Raw genomic sequence first — 14,997 nt, forward strand, 5'->3', positions numbered from 1 at the left:
CCTCTATTCTTGTTCTTGTTGAGCAGGTAACTGATAATGGGTAACTGCATTCTAGATAAAATCTGTCTCAGTAGGGATGTTTCAGCCAGAGGTAGTATCATAATAAAAATTACAGTCACCTTCTGAAAATATCCCCTGCCTGAAGAACTGGATAGCTTCAAGGTAGCTTTTAGTGCAGATTAGTTTTAGGTAGTGATAGGATCTGTTTAGTGAAAAATTATCTTGGTACAACACATGAACTACTGTTAGTAGGAGTTGACAGTATAATCTGTTATAGTATAAAATGTATGTGTAGTATTTAGTTGCTTTGAAGTCTGACTTACGAATACTTATCCCATGTACTCCTGATCTTGCCCAATACATCTTCTCTGAAAATATACAATAATGCACAGGGGTTTGATACATAGGGTGCTGTCACAGACGCTTCCATCAACTCAATCTTTGGGGTGTTCCCAGACAATGGTCTGCATGCAGCTCAGCACAAGTCTGCTTTCAAAGACTTCTGAAGAGTGAAATACGGCTTTTTATTTGTATTGTAATACCTTATCTCATTTTAAGTTAACAGGTTTGAGTCAACTGAGCTGCAGTAAGTGAGTAAACTTGCTCTCCCTCTCTATACGCAGATTATGCCTGTGCACTCCAGAAGGATATCCTGCTGCAAGGACGCTTGTATCTCTCTGAAAACTGGCTCTGTTTCCACAGCAATATTTTCCGATGGGAGACCACAGTAAGATGTCTTAGCTCGCTTGAATTCCACCTTTTCTTTGTCCTGTACTATCAGGGTGTAAGAGCGTGTTGTCAATGTCTTGCTTGTAACTTGCACTCAAAAGAACCTGCATTCCTGAGTGGAAATGCTCGTCTGTTGCTCCATAAAATGAGAACAGCATTGGAGACATCTGAATGCTGAAGTAAACTTACTTAGTCAGTCATTCAGCATAGGAAGGAGTTCAGGAGTGAAGCTGAAGCTGATCTACATTTCTGGATGACAATCTGCCTCTCCTTACCAAGGAGAGTTGCTCTGTAAAGGGATGTAAACGTGTAATGATCTCCTGTAAGACCAGGAGCATGATACAGTATCAGCATCTAAGAATAGCTGAAGAAAATGTATAAATGACCTCTGCAAGTTCTTGTATTGTGGTCTTCAGCTTTTGAACAGCATGAGCGAAAGTAGGTATTTGTGACATGTTGGCCCTATCTTTCTGTCAAATTAGGTTAATGAGTTAGAATTTTTCACTCAGGCAGTTGCTGCACTGGCTGTAGAAATAGCATGAGCCAATGAATGAGAAAGGGAAGGTAAACTAAGTTAATAGGTGTTGGAGATGTATCAAAATGTTCTGCAGCTGTGAGGCTGCTTGTACCTTAATATCTTAAATTCCACTATGTGTGTTTCTGAAGTACACGGGACAACTCAAATAGCTTGTGTACTTAAGGAGATGAGGGGGTATAGAAGTGCATAACTGAAAACCAAGCTTGATTTCATCAGATGGATTTGGTAATTGAATGTTTCTTATTGTAGACTTAAGATGAAAAAAAAAATTCTCTTAGAAATGACACCCTGAATATATAAACTATTCAAAGACTATTTTTTCAGCCAAAAGGACATACATCCTGGTCACCTGTTCCTGCCTGGCTGTCAGAGTGTATTTTAAGTGATACATTACAGCAATCTGAGTTCCTCAGCTACAATGGTAGAGCCAAGTTTTGAACCCTCCATAGCAGGCTGTGCTGATACAGCGAGAGAAAGTGCACTTGCACAAATAAGCAAGATCCAACTGTATGTTCTACCTTTGTCTAAGCTGAATGCCAGCACAGTCTTACCTTCAAGGTAGGCAGAATGGAGATGGCTTGTTGCAGCCAGTTAGACCATGCTCTTCTAAACAGAATCATTTTAAGTACTAGTATGGATGGCAGACTCAAGGAGATTTTCTTGCAGTGTTTGGACTGCAAATAAAGCTCTGAAAATGGACTACATTGCAAGCTTCTGAGAGATAAGATAGACAAGCTAGTCTGTTCTTTGAGCTATATCCTGCCTTATGTATAGCGTACCAATTGGGATTGGCTTGCAGATCTGTGGTTTTTGTTTGGTTGGGATTGTACCCTTGATCCTGAATTGTTGCTGGAGGAGTGGAAGGAAAGAACAACTGCTTGCTTTCCAAGTTCTAGTTATGAAAGGTGATGAGATTGCTCTGAAGTCATCTTAACTTGCTTCTACTTTGGAATGATTGTTATTAAGGTTAACAAGTGGACACAGTAATTGCCTTTGTGATCTCAAATGAATTGCATCCTAGGGTTTGGGGTTAGTTTGAATTCCTCTTGCATGTTCTGTGACTTCATAAATCTTTACTCTTAAAAGTTTTGGTTTTTTCTAATATGTATTTTTTTGTATGCTTAGATTTCTATTGCTTTGAAGGATATCACTTTCATGACAAAGGAGAAGACTGCTCGGCTCATTCCAAATGCCATACAAATAGCAACAAAAGGAGAGAAGGTGAAAACGTGTATTATATGTTTTTTATAATGTCCAGAGCACTTGTAGTTTTTAATTTGCATAAGTAACTTCCCTGTCAAATCTTTAAATGTGATTGGGATTAGAAGACGGACTTGGTGATTTAGTTCCTGTGGATACTGGATTAATAATTCCACTTTAGTATGATTGCAGAATGCCCTGGTAGTGTTGATACAGTAAGCAGAAAGTAAGGGAGTAGCTGTCCCATTGATTCTCAAAGGAAAGCCATATGAAAATAGAAAGTTCAGGGCATTAATTCAGAGTGTGCATTCTTGAGATTGCAAAAATATCAAATTCACTGGATCTAAAGTGCCCGTGGAAGAAAATTGCTGAAAACAAAAGGACTGTGATATTACGGGTTCTGAGTCATGGAGAAATCTGTCCTTGGAATATGCAGCTTTTACATGCTGGGAAGTGTAGGTTTTGGGTGTGTATTTGGAAAAACTGAAAAGCATGATGCCGAATGTTCTTATGGGCAACACATTTTATGATATTTCTGTAAATGCCTTGAAAATAATAATTCTTGGCTGGGTACAGAGAATATATTTCCAGGGTGAATCTGGAGCTGTTCTTTGTGAAGGGAATTCTCATTTCTCATATTTAGCTATTCCATCTCAATGTGTTAAATGTTAACTTTAATCATCAACGAAAATAAATCTCTCTACTAAACAAACTTCCTTATGGGAAACATTTTAATACTGCAAATTATGCATCTAACTTGATCTCCTATCTTAATTGTTTTAATTTCACATCTTCTCATGTGAAAAGATAACTGAAAGGAATATGTGGTGGAAGGATGGAAAGGACTGTGGCCTGTGAGAAGTAGGCATATTCATCTCTGAAATGTTCTCCCTTCTATTTGGAAGTGGGAGGAATATTTAACTGTGCAGTTTGAGTGGGAGCTCTTCCTTTATGACAAAGGTATGAATTACTGCCCAGAAGAGCAAGTGTCTTAATATACTATGTGGATATTGGGGAACTAACTCATACGTATTGAAAGTGATGAAAAGCATGGAGTGTAAGGAATATGAGCCCAGTTTTTTTGAGAGAGTATGCCATTGCTGAAAACCTTAGGATATTCAGGATACAAGGAAACATTCTGGATTTCTTGAAAATACCCACGAGTGAGCTTTTTTTCACCTTGTTTTTCCTGCAGTTTTTCTTCACGTCGTTCAGTGCAAGAGACAGAAGCTACCTCAGTATCTTCCGCCTATGGCAGAATGTCTTGCTGGATAAGGTAAGTTTCTAAGTGCCAGTATCTGTGGTTAAGTAACAAAATAATCTCTTTCTTATGTAAGCAGATGTGTGTTTGGAGGATAAGAAGCTTTCCTTAAGAAGTTTAGATTTTCCTTTCTGACACAGAATTCTAATCTGATGTTTTCCTTCAGCTCTGTGCTCTTTAGATCCCAGATCAATTTCTCATACTGCCACCTAAAATGGAGCATTTTATCTTTGAAGATAGGTTTCATGCTTCTCTTCGCCACCAAGCTCAAGCAGATATTAATAAATTGGCATTCATTTGCTTCACATTTTCTATGGCTAATTTGTGATCAAAAAGTCAAAAGGCTTTTTCAGTGAAAGCTCTTTTTCTCTTGAAGGAAGAAAGCAGAAAGTCACCTTCTCAGATAAGTTAGCTGAACCTTTGCCAGCCAACTCATTACAACTCCCCTGACCTTGAATAAATAAATGCAACAAAGACAGTCTGTATGATATGGAAGTGTGTTTTGGCAACTTCTGCTAGTTAACTTCATTTATATTGCAATTTGTGGACATTTAAGCTAATCTTCTTTCTAAATATGTACCGACACTTTTGCGGAACATCACTGTAAGTAATGCAATTTTTGTAAACCAATTCTTTCCTGTTTGTCTCTCATTTAAATATTTCAGCACAGTTGCAATTGAACAGTGAAATATCCATATATAACTCTGTGCTACAATGGTCCCCAAAGGCTTAAAGCTGTTGCACTGCTTATGTGTAGTACCCACACAAATGTTTTTTGTTAGATGAATTGTAGGGTAGACTAGAGGCACTTTTTTTCAAAGAAAAGCTGAAAATGAGCCATTTTAAAGCAAAACTAATGCTTCCTGCAAATCTCTTATCCCTATTTAACTGTAGTATCATAACCATCCAGCAGTAGCACTGCAAAAACCACAGTGTACTGTGTCATCTTTTGATTTGAATGTGCAACTTCATTTCTTTTGTCAGGAGTGGTAATTATTTTATTCAGTTGGTTAGTTTGTGATGCTGGAGGGTGAATGGATGAGCATTCAGGTATACAAACCTATCCAAGGGTCTTCAAGAGAGGCAACAAGCTTTGTGCTGTTCAGTATTAGTTTTTTCCCCATGCATTTTTATTCTTTAACATTGAAATTGAGTGTCACATTAGGAATGTTTTTTTCCTTTTGGAGCAATAACTAAAGGATAGGTATGAAAGCAGAAAGCTTGGACTGCATGTAAAATGAGATGAATTGAGCCATTGATGAATTAAGGATTTCTGTTAGGTTGAGCTCCTACTTTTGCTGCTAGAATGTGTTTGAGTCATCAGTCAGCCTGCTTTAAGATTCTTTGCAGCTTATCCTCACTAGATCAAGCTTAGAGGGACACCGAGGAGTTAAAAGTAGAAACTGAATTTGCCTAGAGTTGAATCCACTGACTCTGCTACAATGACAGCTATCCACTGACCTGTTGTTGAAAGAAAGCCCTTGGTGCATCCAGGCAGTTTTGCGGCTTTCTCCGCACCACCCTATGGTAGGAACAGCACAGATCTGAAAGATCTTGAACATCTGAGACTCTGGCATTGTATGCAGGGCCCTGAGTATGTGAAGCCTGGTGTTTCTGGGCTCCGGTGATCAAAAGGATCCCATCAGAATTTGTAACACTTCTGACAAAAAAACCCCACAAATCTCACTCTGGAACAAATTCCAAAATGAGTTGGTTTATGTGTTTCCTTTGCAGATAGCTAAATATTTTAAAGCCTATGGATAACTTAATTGTTATCTAGAGTGCATCTGCTAGCCCTGGAGATGACATCTAACTGTTAAATTATGAAAGAAGTGGACTGCATGTCCATGCTGGTGTCATCAGAAGTATAACAATGCAGCTGTCACAGTGCTGGTTTATGTCACTTGATGGTGGATAATCTTCAATTTGCAGGGTTTGGATCCACGGGCTTGGAATTGCATTTGCTTCAAATCATGTTAGTGTGGATGCAATTTTCAGTCTCTAGTTCTGGGCTTTCTCAGTATAGATTTTATGTTACGAGGTCTCACCTCTGAAAAGCTACCTTTCTGTTTTACCCTTTGCACCTTAAGCTTCCACCACCTGCAGAACTCAGAAGGGTCAACATGCCCTTTCCCAGATCTCCATCTTGTGGCCATTCTGCCTTGTACTTCTTAAGTATAGCATGTCCTAGACAGCTGAACAAGTAGCCTTTCTGTCAAGTCTGCCTTTCTATTAGGAATTACTTGCATTGTATAACAAAAAAACAGTAAATATTTACATGTTATTCTGTGCCTAAACTTACTTCAGCCATCAAGATGCTCTCCCCCAACTTTGGGTCACTGTCCTAATAAGGCTCCTGGTCCCCTTAGCTGAGTTGTAATTCTCCTAGCCCATACCTTCTCTTTCTGATCTTGCTCAGAGTGAAGTAATGTGCATTTGGTGCCCTTCAACTTTGATTCCTCTGGGGTTCAGTGGGTACTTTCCTCTTAAAATGGTTTTTTCTTAGACTGTATTTTAAAATGTCAATGTAATGACTTTTTCTTTCAAGGAAAATTTCACTCAGAGTGAGTCTCTTAGCCTTTTTACCTTGCAATTGTTTTCTAAATGCTCCTGGTTGAAGAGGAAGCATCATGGAAAATAAGGAATCATTGATCTAGGTCTGGAAGAGACATGACACCAGTCTTGATAAAACAGATAGCTGCTGCACTGAGGCTTTCAATAATACATCATTTCATAAAATCAGCCAAAATTCTTGTTCTGCAGCAGGCTTTTCAGATGAGTAAAACAAGTTTACTAATGGCTGCTATTGGCAGTAAGAGCATTGCCATTTAGAGTTTTGTTTTATTTCCTGAAGCTTTCAGGTGTCAAGTATCCCTCTGGTTTAAGGGAGGAGGAACAAATTAAACTCTAATTAGGCAGGTCATTCAAATCCCAAGCAAACACAGTGCTCCTTATTTCTAATGGAACAAGATCTTCACTTAATCGGTCTCGACTCCCATGAGTCCTCTTCCTTAGAGTTGGATTTATTTTCCTGTTGTTCTTCTTACGCTTTGCTGGGTAGAGATTTGCACCTGTCTCCAGAGACATTGTAGCAGGTAAGTCTAGAGTTGAGAAGGGACCAGAATTTCTGATGAGCTGAGATTCTTCAGTCTACCAGGGCAGCAGTTTTGCCTCTACCGGCAGCTTCTCAGGGAAGGTTCTGAAAAAGAGATGTTTATATGCACCTTGATGTGCAATGAGGGTTCTTTCAGAGACCAGAGAGAACTTAGGTTGATTCTGACCTTCATGTTTGGGCAGTTAGAGGGGGAGTTGGATATTTTCCTTTGTGAAAAAGCGATCAGACAGAATTCTGCATCAGAGTTGCCTGGTGGGAGTGTGGTGTGTTGTGGGGGGTTGTCTCTGGAGTAAACTTGTACAGAGTGTTCTTATTTCTGCATCTGTACATAGGGGGTAAAAAACAGCGGCTTCACTTAAGTCAGTGGTATTCTCTAGTATTGCTTGTGCTGTGCCACCACTTTTGTCTAGCATGAAACGAAATTCTGATGTTTTGTGCTCCTGGTTGAAAAGACAAAAATGTGTCCCGGCTGCTTCTTGTAGCCTTTGTTTTTGTATAAAAGGGTATTGAGGAGAAACCCAGCATGCATAGACTATCACCTTGAGCGGGCAAAGCAATTCATGTTTAGATTCAGCCTTTCAAGCTTCAGAGCTTCTCAAGCCATCCTCTCAGAAGCAGAAGGCTGACCCAGAAAATTTGTGCCTTCCTTTGCCTTCGGAACTAATCCTTTCTGATACAATAAACCACATCTGGTTTGATCTTGGGCTGTGACCATTAACTTATTATTCCTAGCTGAGTAAAGAATAATTGAGCACAGTGCAAGAATCCTGTTTTAGAAGCAGAAGTTGGTACCATTGACTTCACAAAACCACAGGGAACAGCCTTATGGATTCCTAAAGCGCACAGCTTAGTTTTTCTGCTTTCCTCAAGCCATTGAGCTCTCTGTGCAAGGGCAGTCTGATTTATACACAGCCTGGTGCAGGACGTGCTGGTGAGTTTAGGTAGTGACACTGGCTGTTTCCCAGTTAGTTTCTCATGACTGGCAATAAAGGCACTGGCAAAGCTGGGCAAGGGAAGTGAAAGCGGCTTTGTTTGAATCCTTCGATTTCCGGGGGAAAGGTGTGCTATCTTGAAGACCTCAGTTGTATTTTGAACCCATGGAATGCCTCCTGCTGCTTTGCCGCAGGTGGCTGGTTGCGGTGGCGAGTCCAGCGCTGCGGGGCGTGCCCGCGGGAGGCGCGCGTCGGGGCGTGCGTGTGCAGCACCGCGTCGCTTGGCGGGACAAGCCCCCATCGCCGCGGGAGGGCTGGCGTTCGCTGCGGTGACCCTTGCTTTTCACGCGTTGTGCGGGTTCTGTGCTTTCGTCTTTACTTAGTGCTCGGCAGGGTGAGGCACCTGGAAACCGATCTCTACCAACGGGACGCTTTCGCCCGCCGCTTTGTGAAAAGCACGAAACCTTGTTGTGCGGGAAAATAGGAGGGAAACACCCTTCTTGGAGAAGGGGGAACACGGAGAACAGGCGTGTCCGGAACCGGGCTGGGGTTTGCCCTGACCCAAGCGCTCTCGCCCCCTCTCTGGAGGGGGTCATTCCCTTGCCACAGCGTTGGCGGGTCCCGCGGCACGGGGGCAGAGAGACCCCCGTGCGGGGGGCGAGGGGCGCTGTGCGGCTGCCTCCCCGCCGTGTCCCGCTGCCCCCGCCCCGGGCCGGCGGCACCCTGGCCGGGAAGGCGCTGCCCCGGCCCCGCCGCCGGCGGGAGCGGCTGGGGAGGGGGGGAGGCGGCCTCAGCCCGGCCCCGCCGCCCGGCAGGAAGCGGGAGCGCGGCGGCAGCAGCAGCGGCGGCAGTGGCGGGGCCGCGGGGGTCCCGGCTCGGGGCTGGGCGGCGGGAAGCGCCAGGTCGGTGGCGGTGCGGGCGGCGGGTGCCCCCGGCTGGGAGACGGAGCCTGGCGGGGGATGCCGGCAGCCCGGGGAGGGAGGGGGCAGCGCCGAGGGGAGGGTGTATGTGGGCGGACATGGGCATTTCTGCTTGTGGGTCACAGCTCTCTTACGTCTGTCTAAAATTGCAGGTCGTGTAACACTCCGCAGGTGAAGCAAGGAGGCAGAGAGGATCGTTTAAAGGCCCTTTCAATAATGCATGGGTATTTAACGTGATCGTTTCATGCAAATAGGGAGCAGTACTTGTGTTACTGCTTCATTAGCACAGTTCTGTTCCCTTGATCAATATGGATGGTGGCTGAGGCACATTTTCCAGTCTCTTTTAAAATTGCTAGTGTTGCTCTGTGAGCTCTGTGAATTCCCAGAACCTTACTTCCTTTATTTTTTGAGCTCTTTACGGCTGAAGTGGACTTTGAAACTACTTGCTTACGTTACCAATACGAGTTGGTCACACTGGTCTTTCACTTCCTGACTTTTCCTGATGATCTGGGAGAACTTACATATAGCTGAGTAGCTGTGGGAATTCATGGAGCAGGGAAGAGACCTTCTAGAGAAAGAAGAGAGTAGATACATGATAAGTCAAGGTAACACTTACTGAGCAAACCCACTATTTTATGTAAAGGGATTCTGGTGTCATCAAAAACATGGACCTCATGTCCTACCTTGGCAAAGCAGGTAGGTGTCTGACCTAGACACCACTGTTTGTAGTGACTGAAATGCTAGCCTCTTGTCTTTTGTAAAGCACTCCAAGCATCCTGAGGAAACAGGCATGTATCTATTAAGTGGCTTGTCCAAGATCAAAGGGGGAGCACCTCTCTGTCTACTAGTTACTGGTCTTGTGCCATATTGAGTGAAATTCAAGAGGGAGCTTCCTTGAAGATAACTCTAAAAACATTGGTGACATGTGAAGAAACAACTAATGGCTATAAGTATGTGTTTTCTTGAAACAGCTTTTCTCAGTCTGGTGTTCCTGTTTGAACAGTGATGGGTTGGGAACACAAACTACATGGGAGTACGTTCCCCAAAACGCTGAAATCTAATCTTGAAATGTGAAACCTAAATGCTTTCAGTCCTTGTCAGAATTGAGGTTAAGGGCTGTGGTGTAACTCAAATTTCTTACTGTTTTACCTCCTATGCCTTACTGTCCCGTGCTGTAGTTCTTGACTAGCTTGTTTTCTTTCAGAGGCTGACCAAGCAGGAGTTCTGGCAGTTGGTGCACCAGAGCTATGGCTCTGAGCTGGGTCTGAACAGTGAGGAGATGGAGATCTTCCACTCATCATCTGAGGAGAACGGGCAGTCTCGGTAAGGAGAGGCTATAAAGCTTAGTGAAGTACTCGGGAAGAAGCAGTATCCTATTTCTTAGAAATTTATTTTCCAAAGGGGTGCTGTAGCACTGCCAGAAGGGTTAAGCCTATAGTAAAAGGATGGAAAGAACCAAACTGCATGAACTGAAGCAGGGATAAAAACTTAATTGTGTTTATTGTCTAAAATAGTAGAACCACAGCTGAGGCCTCTTAGAGGAGGGAGATAGGAAGACCTTGTTCTCCTTGGATCAGCTTGTGGGTATCAACAGGATAGCTTAAGTAGCAACCTCTCTTCATGATGCTCTCTGGTCAGGGTCTGTATGCCCTTCCACAGTATGGAAGAGCTAAGTGGAATGGAGTTCAGACAATTTTCCTCTCCTCTATGGAGACTGATACACTTGCTTTGCTTTTTTGTCCTCATGACTGAGATCTTAGCTTATTTTTCTGTTGTGCTTAGCTTGAATTAGGAAGCTGGAATAATGTGAATATTTTTTAAAAGGTTGCCTTGATTTCTTGGAACAAACAGGAACTAACTAATGAACTGCCAGCATCAATCTAATTAAATGTGTGTAAATAAGTACGGCTCTGCAAAACAATGTGATTTTTGTCTCTTTTCAACCCTGTATTATCTGAGTATGTTTGTTACAAAAAAATTCCTAAATTCTCTGCTGGCTTCAAAAGTTGTCCTCTTAAATATTTCCTGTTTTGGTGGTGGTATTTTTTTTTCTGTAAGAAGTGTACTACTTGCAACTCTGGGATAATAGATGCAGGATAAAATAATTGTCTCAAGCTTTCTTAAAATATTTTCTTTACAATTTCGTTCTAATCTACCTCTGCTTCCTCTTTTCCCACCCTACTTGCTTTCTCTCTGACTCACCAGTGCAGTTCTTGGTATTTGCTGAAAAGCCATGGTTTGAATGCAAAAATCACACATGACAAGCTTTCTCAGATTTTTCAGCTCTTTTATCCTCAAAGATCTCTTCCTTTTTGCTTTGGACAGATCGAGCATTTGTGATGATTCTGGAGAAAAGGATGACAAACTACCCAAAATGATTGGTTTAGTTCGGGAACCCACACTTCAAACAGGAGAGTCACTCACCAGACACGTGTTGCCAGGAGTAAGTGCTGTAACAGCCTTTTTTGCTGTTTGTAACTGATAAGCACATATGCTTAACTTGTATATCTGTAAGCATAGGATGCATGGGGATTGTAACTTCTAAAGAAGCCTGTGAGAATTCAGAAGAGTCTAAGACATTTTCACATGAGAAATTTACCATTATCTTCAGTTTTCCAGAATATTTCTTGAATTTGGAAATGAACAAATGTATGTATAAGAGAATATTGTTGCTGTGAGTTTCAGCAATATCCTACCACTAATTCACTGTATAAACTGGTTAGAATGCTGAGGCTTAATCCCTGGTCTGTTTTTTTTTTTTAAAAAAATAAAAAATTTAAAAAATAATTGTTTTATCGACCTTCCTAGGGACAATATGCATCTTTGTGCAAGTGCTATATGAAAGTAATGCCTTTGTTTACTTTCAGTGCTCTCTTGTTTGCGCTATGTCACTTACTCTTATACTTTGGTCTCTCCTATACATGTGGTTTGTTAGAGGGTAGTTACGCTACCTTCACTGACCTTTCAAAGGTCAATTAGTCTGTTGTGAATATAGGAAGTTTTTTTATTTAAGTTTGTGGAAATGCTTCAGAAGTAAGGAGGGAAAAAAAACACCCTTGAGATAATAAAGATGAGTGTTTCTGTAATGCCTTGGGTTAATACAATGGAATAAGCATGGGTGCTTCACTCACAATGTATGAATTTGTGAATGTATTTGGCTGGCTGGGAGGGAGGGCAAATGCATTAGTAGCACTATCTGAGGTGTGCAGTGTCTCTCACAGTTGCTGGGACTCGTGTGTGTAATTGTAGTTCTAAAAGGTTACAGACATTTTCTCTTGGTTAATACCCTAAGGGGAAGACCTTTGAAAAGCAAATAAAACACTAAATCATTATTATGAAATTCACTGGGGGTGGGTATCTAATTGATGTTTATGCTTTGGAAAATTTGTGGAGGGAAGAAGATGCTTGTAATAGTTTTTAGTACCATATAAATCTGGCTTTTGTCACTTGCTGAAACTTATCTGGAGGTTAAGCAGGCTTTAAATTGTTTTGCCAAAATTCAAGTTAATGGCTAGCGACTTATACCTGGCAGGCAAGACTGTAGTGTTTGTCAAATGCTAACAGCTTAGTTAATCAGGTGTTGGTTATCCCTCATGTAAAACAAGACTTTTAGAGAGCTGTAAGGAAGGCCTGTGGATGCTGCAGGAATTTGGGCTCTTCAGGATAACAGAAACTCTACTCAGGTAGTCTTGGTTTGGACTTGTCTTATTTGTATAAGAGCAAACCATTTAAAAATAATTGCTCTTCCTGGAAAAGAAGTGTTTTGTTTACCTATTGGGTGATGCACTCAGATGTCTCTTGCCTGTGCTAAAACTAATTAGGCATGTTGGTAAGGAGGAATGCCTGGGGGTTTGGTCTGTACACAAGGAGAAATGCTGGGATTCTCCCTCAAATAAACTGCTTTTTAAAAGCCCTTTAATTATAGCGTGAAAGTGCAGTCTTGATCAATGTGTAACTAAACTGTTTAGCTTACTATTTCAGTGTAACTAAAATACTTAATTATTGTGTTCAGCTATATTTGTCACTTGGCACTTCTTAAGAATGCTGACACACTCTCCACAACCCTGAGATTACTGCATATGTCATAGAAGCACAGGGCAATAGGAGGAGGCAGTAGTGCTTAGGATGCATTTGTCAGAAACGATGGCACTGATGACACAAAACACATGAAAGCACCTCCCAAAGAGTGGATATTAACAGACTTAGCCCCTTCTTTCCTGCTCTGGTAGGCAAAGTAAGTCCCAAAGCTCTCTTCAGAGGGACAACTAAAATTATGGAGGTGTTGGCTATAGCACTTGGCCTGTCTTGAAAAAATATTGTTCACAGGTGTCTGTATTGGGTAAAAGAAAGTCTGTGTGTAACAGACTTGGTCCCCCATTTGGTATGTACGTTCATAAAGTGGGAATCATTACTGCCTGTGTGAAACAACCATCTTCTTCCCTCCACCCCTTGTAGAGAGGTCTTCCAGTCCTCAAGTCTGCTGTTCACAGGTTTAAAAAGCTGAAAAGCACAGAGTTTGGTAGTACTGGACTAGCTCAGGAGAGAAATGTACATGATTAAGACACTGTACATCTTCAATTCCAGCTTACAGACTTTTGAAATCATTGTTCTTTAGGAAAATAATATTAAAAAAAAAAATAGAAACAAGAAAACCATGTTTGAATCAATCAGTTATTGCTCAAGCCTTGTATGGATTTCTTCTTCCCTGACATCTTGAAAGGCTTTTTTATAGGAGTTGTTGCTCTAGTCTTCTGACTTGACCCTGGCTTTCCAGCTCTGTGTGGGTGGCATAGTGGGGCTGCTCTTACACTGCTGGTGGGATCTCCTACTGGATCCCTACTCTTCATCAAAATGCTATGAGAGTTCCTTGGATATGTGCTGAATCTGTGTCAATTTTTATACTGTTTAACCACAATTGGCTCCTTTCTGTCTTCCATCTGTATTGATAGAGTATTTTTGACATGGAAATGATGGTGGGGTCCAAGTTCCTATTGTGTGATGGTGTGTAACTTCAGGCATGGTAGCTCCTTCCAATAGGAGCATTTGTTAGTTGATCTGCTTTCCTGATCCAGTCCTCCTTTTTTGACCTTGAAGAACTGTTTTGGTCTGCTTATACTGCAGTCAGATTCCTGCCTGTCTCCGTTTTCCAGCCACCCACGTTCTACTAGTGGCTCTCTGTTGCACAAAAAAGTAGATGGTCTTCATTTTTTAAAAAGTCAAGTAGTACAGGAAGTACATCATGACTTTGCGAGTAGCTGATGCTCATGCTTTTTCGAGTCAGTGCTGAATAATCTTTAGGAATTATGGTATTGCAGATGAATCAGAACTACTCAGTTGAGGAGGTTTGATCTTCTTACTATGTTTCATATACTACTGCAAATAGGAAGGTTGAATTGCTAGTGATTCCAGCAGGTCCACTGGAGGCAATGGGAGGTTTGAGAAGAGGTTTAGAATGAAAACTGTGATTGACAGCTAGTAGCCAAGCTTTTTGGGTGGTGTTTTGATATGTACAAACCTTGGGCATACAGTTTTACTAGAAGCTGCTTCAAGCATGCAATGGCATGTAAGCTTAGCCACCAGTGATTACAGTTTAGGGTTAAGACCTCCATCATTGAGTCAGTGACTGATGTTTTGTGGGATGTCCTGTTCATGGATTGGAGATGTCAAAAGGTATTTGGTTGCTTTGTTCCTGAGAAGTAACATTTTATAGCTAGGATGGCTCTAGACAGTGCTTTAAAACGTGGTGTGTTTTGGTTTTTTTTGTGGGTTTTTTGTGGTTTTTTTTTTTTTTTTTTTTTTTTTTTTGGTCAAAGGTGAGTCATAGAATCATAGAGTTGTTAGGGTTGAAAAGGATCTTAAAGATCATCTAGTTCCAACCCCCCTGCCATGGCCAGGGACACCTCCTGCTACATCAGGTTGCTCAGAGCCCCATCCAGCCTGGCCTTAAACTTCCAGGGATGGGGCTTCCACGAATTCTCTGGGCAACCTGTCCCAGTGTCGCACCACCCTCATGGTGAAGAGCTTCTTCCTAATGTCTAATCTGAATCTACCCCCTAGTCCTACCACTACCCAACATCCTAAAAAGTCCCTCATCAGCTTTTTTGTATGCCCCCTTAAAATACTCAAAGGCCACAAGGACGTCTCCTCAGAGGGAGGCCCTGCAGAACAAGAAGACTTTTCTAATGAGTAATTGGGATGATCTAACCTTTCTGAAAAAAGGAGAGGCTGCCTGTTCCATTGTGCTTCCCCTCAGGATTGATGGACCCCTTGCTAAACAGGCAGCAAAAAACTGAACCTGATCA

The 14,997-nt window shown here is 41.8% G+C and overlaps 1 protein-coding gene across 11 annotated transcripts in view; it reads left to right on the forward strand.

The window, feature by feature from the left end:
• The window catches only part of GRAMD1C (GRAM domain containing 1C), a 57,165-nt gene that overhangs the window by 22,125 nt on the left and 20,043 nt on the right, over positions 1–14,997 (forward strand). For all 11 annotated transcript variants that reach the window (XR_007889447.1, XR_007889449.1, XR_007889448.1 and 8 more), the window contains exons 4-8: positions 624–727; positions 2,393–2,488; positions 3,663–3,743; positions 9,900–10,018; positions 11,021–11,138. Coding sequence is in view for 8 of the 11 variants with exons in the window: in XM_051619110.1 (XP_051475070.1) it covers positions 624–727; positions 2,393–2,488; positions 3,663–3,743; positions 9,900–10,018; positions 11,021–11,138 (518 nt within the window). In the remaining 3 variants the exon portion in view is untranslated. The remainder of the gene's footprint in view (positions 1–623; positions 728–2,392; positions 2,489–3,662; positions 3,744–9,899; positions 10,019–11,020; positions 11,139–14,997) is intronic.

Source organism: Apus apus, chromosome 1 (assembly GCF_020740795.1).
Source record: "Apus apus isolate bApuApu2 chromosome 1, bApuApu2.pri.cur, whole genome shotgun sequence".
Classification (NCBI taxonomy): domain Eukaryota; kingdom Metazoa; phylum Chordata; class Aves; order Apodiformes; family Apodidae; genus Apus; species Apus apus.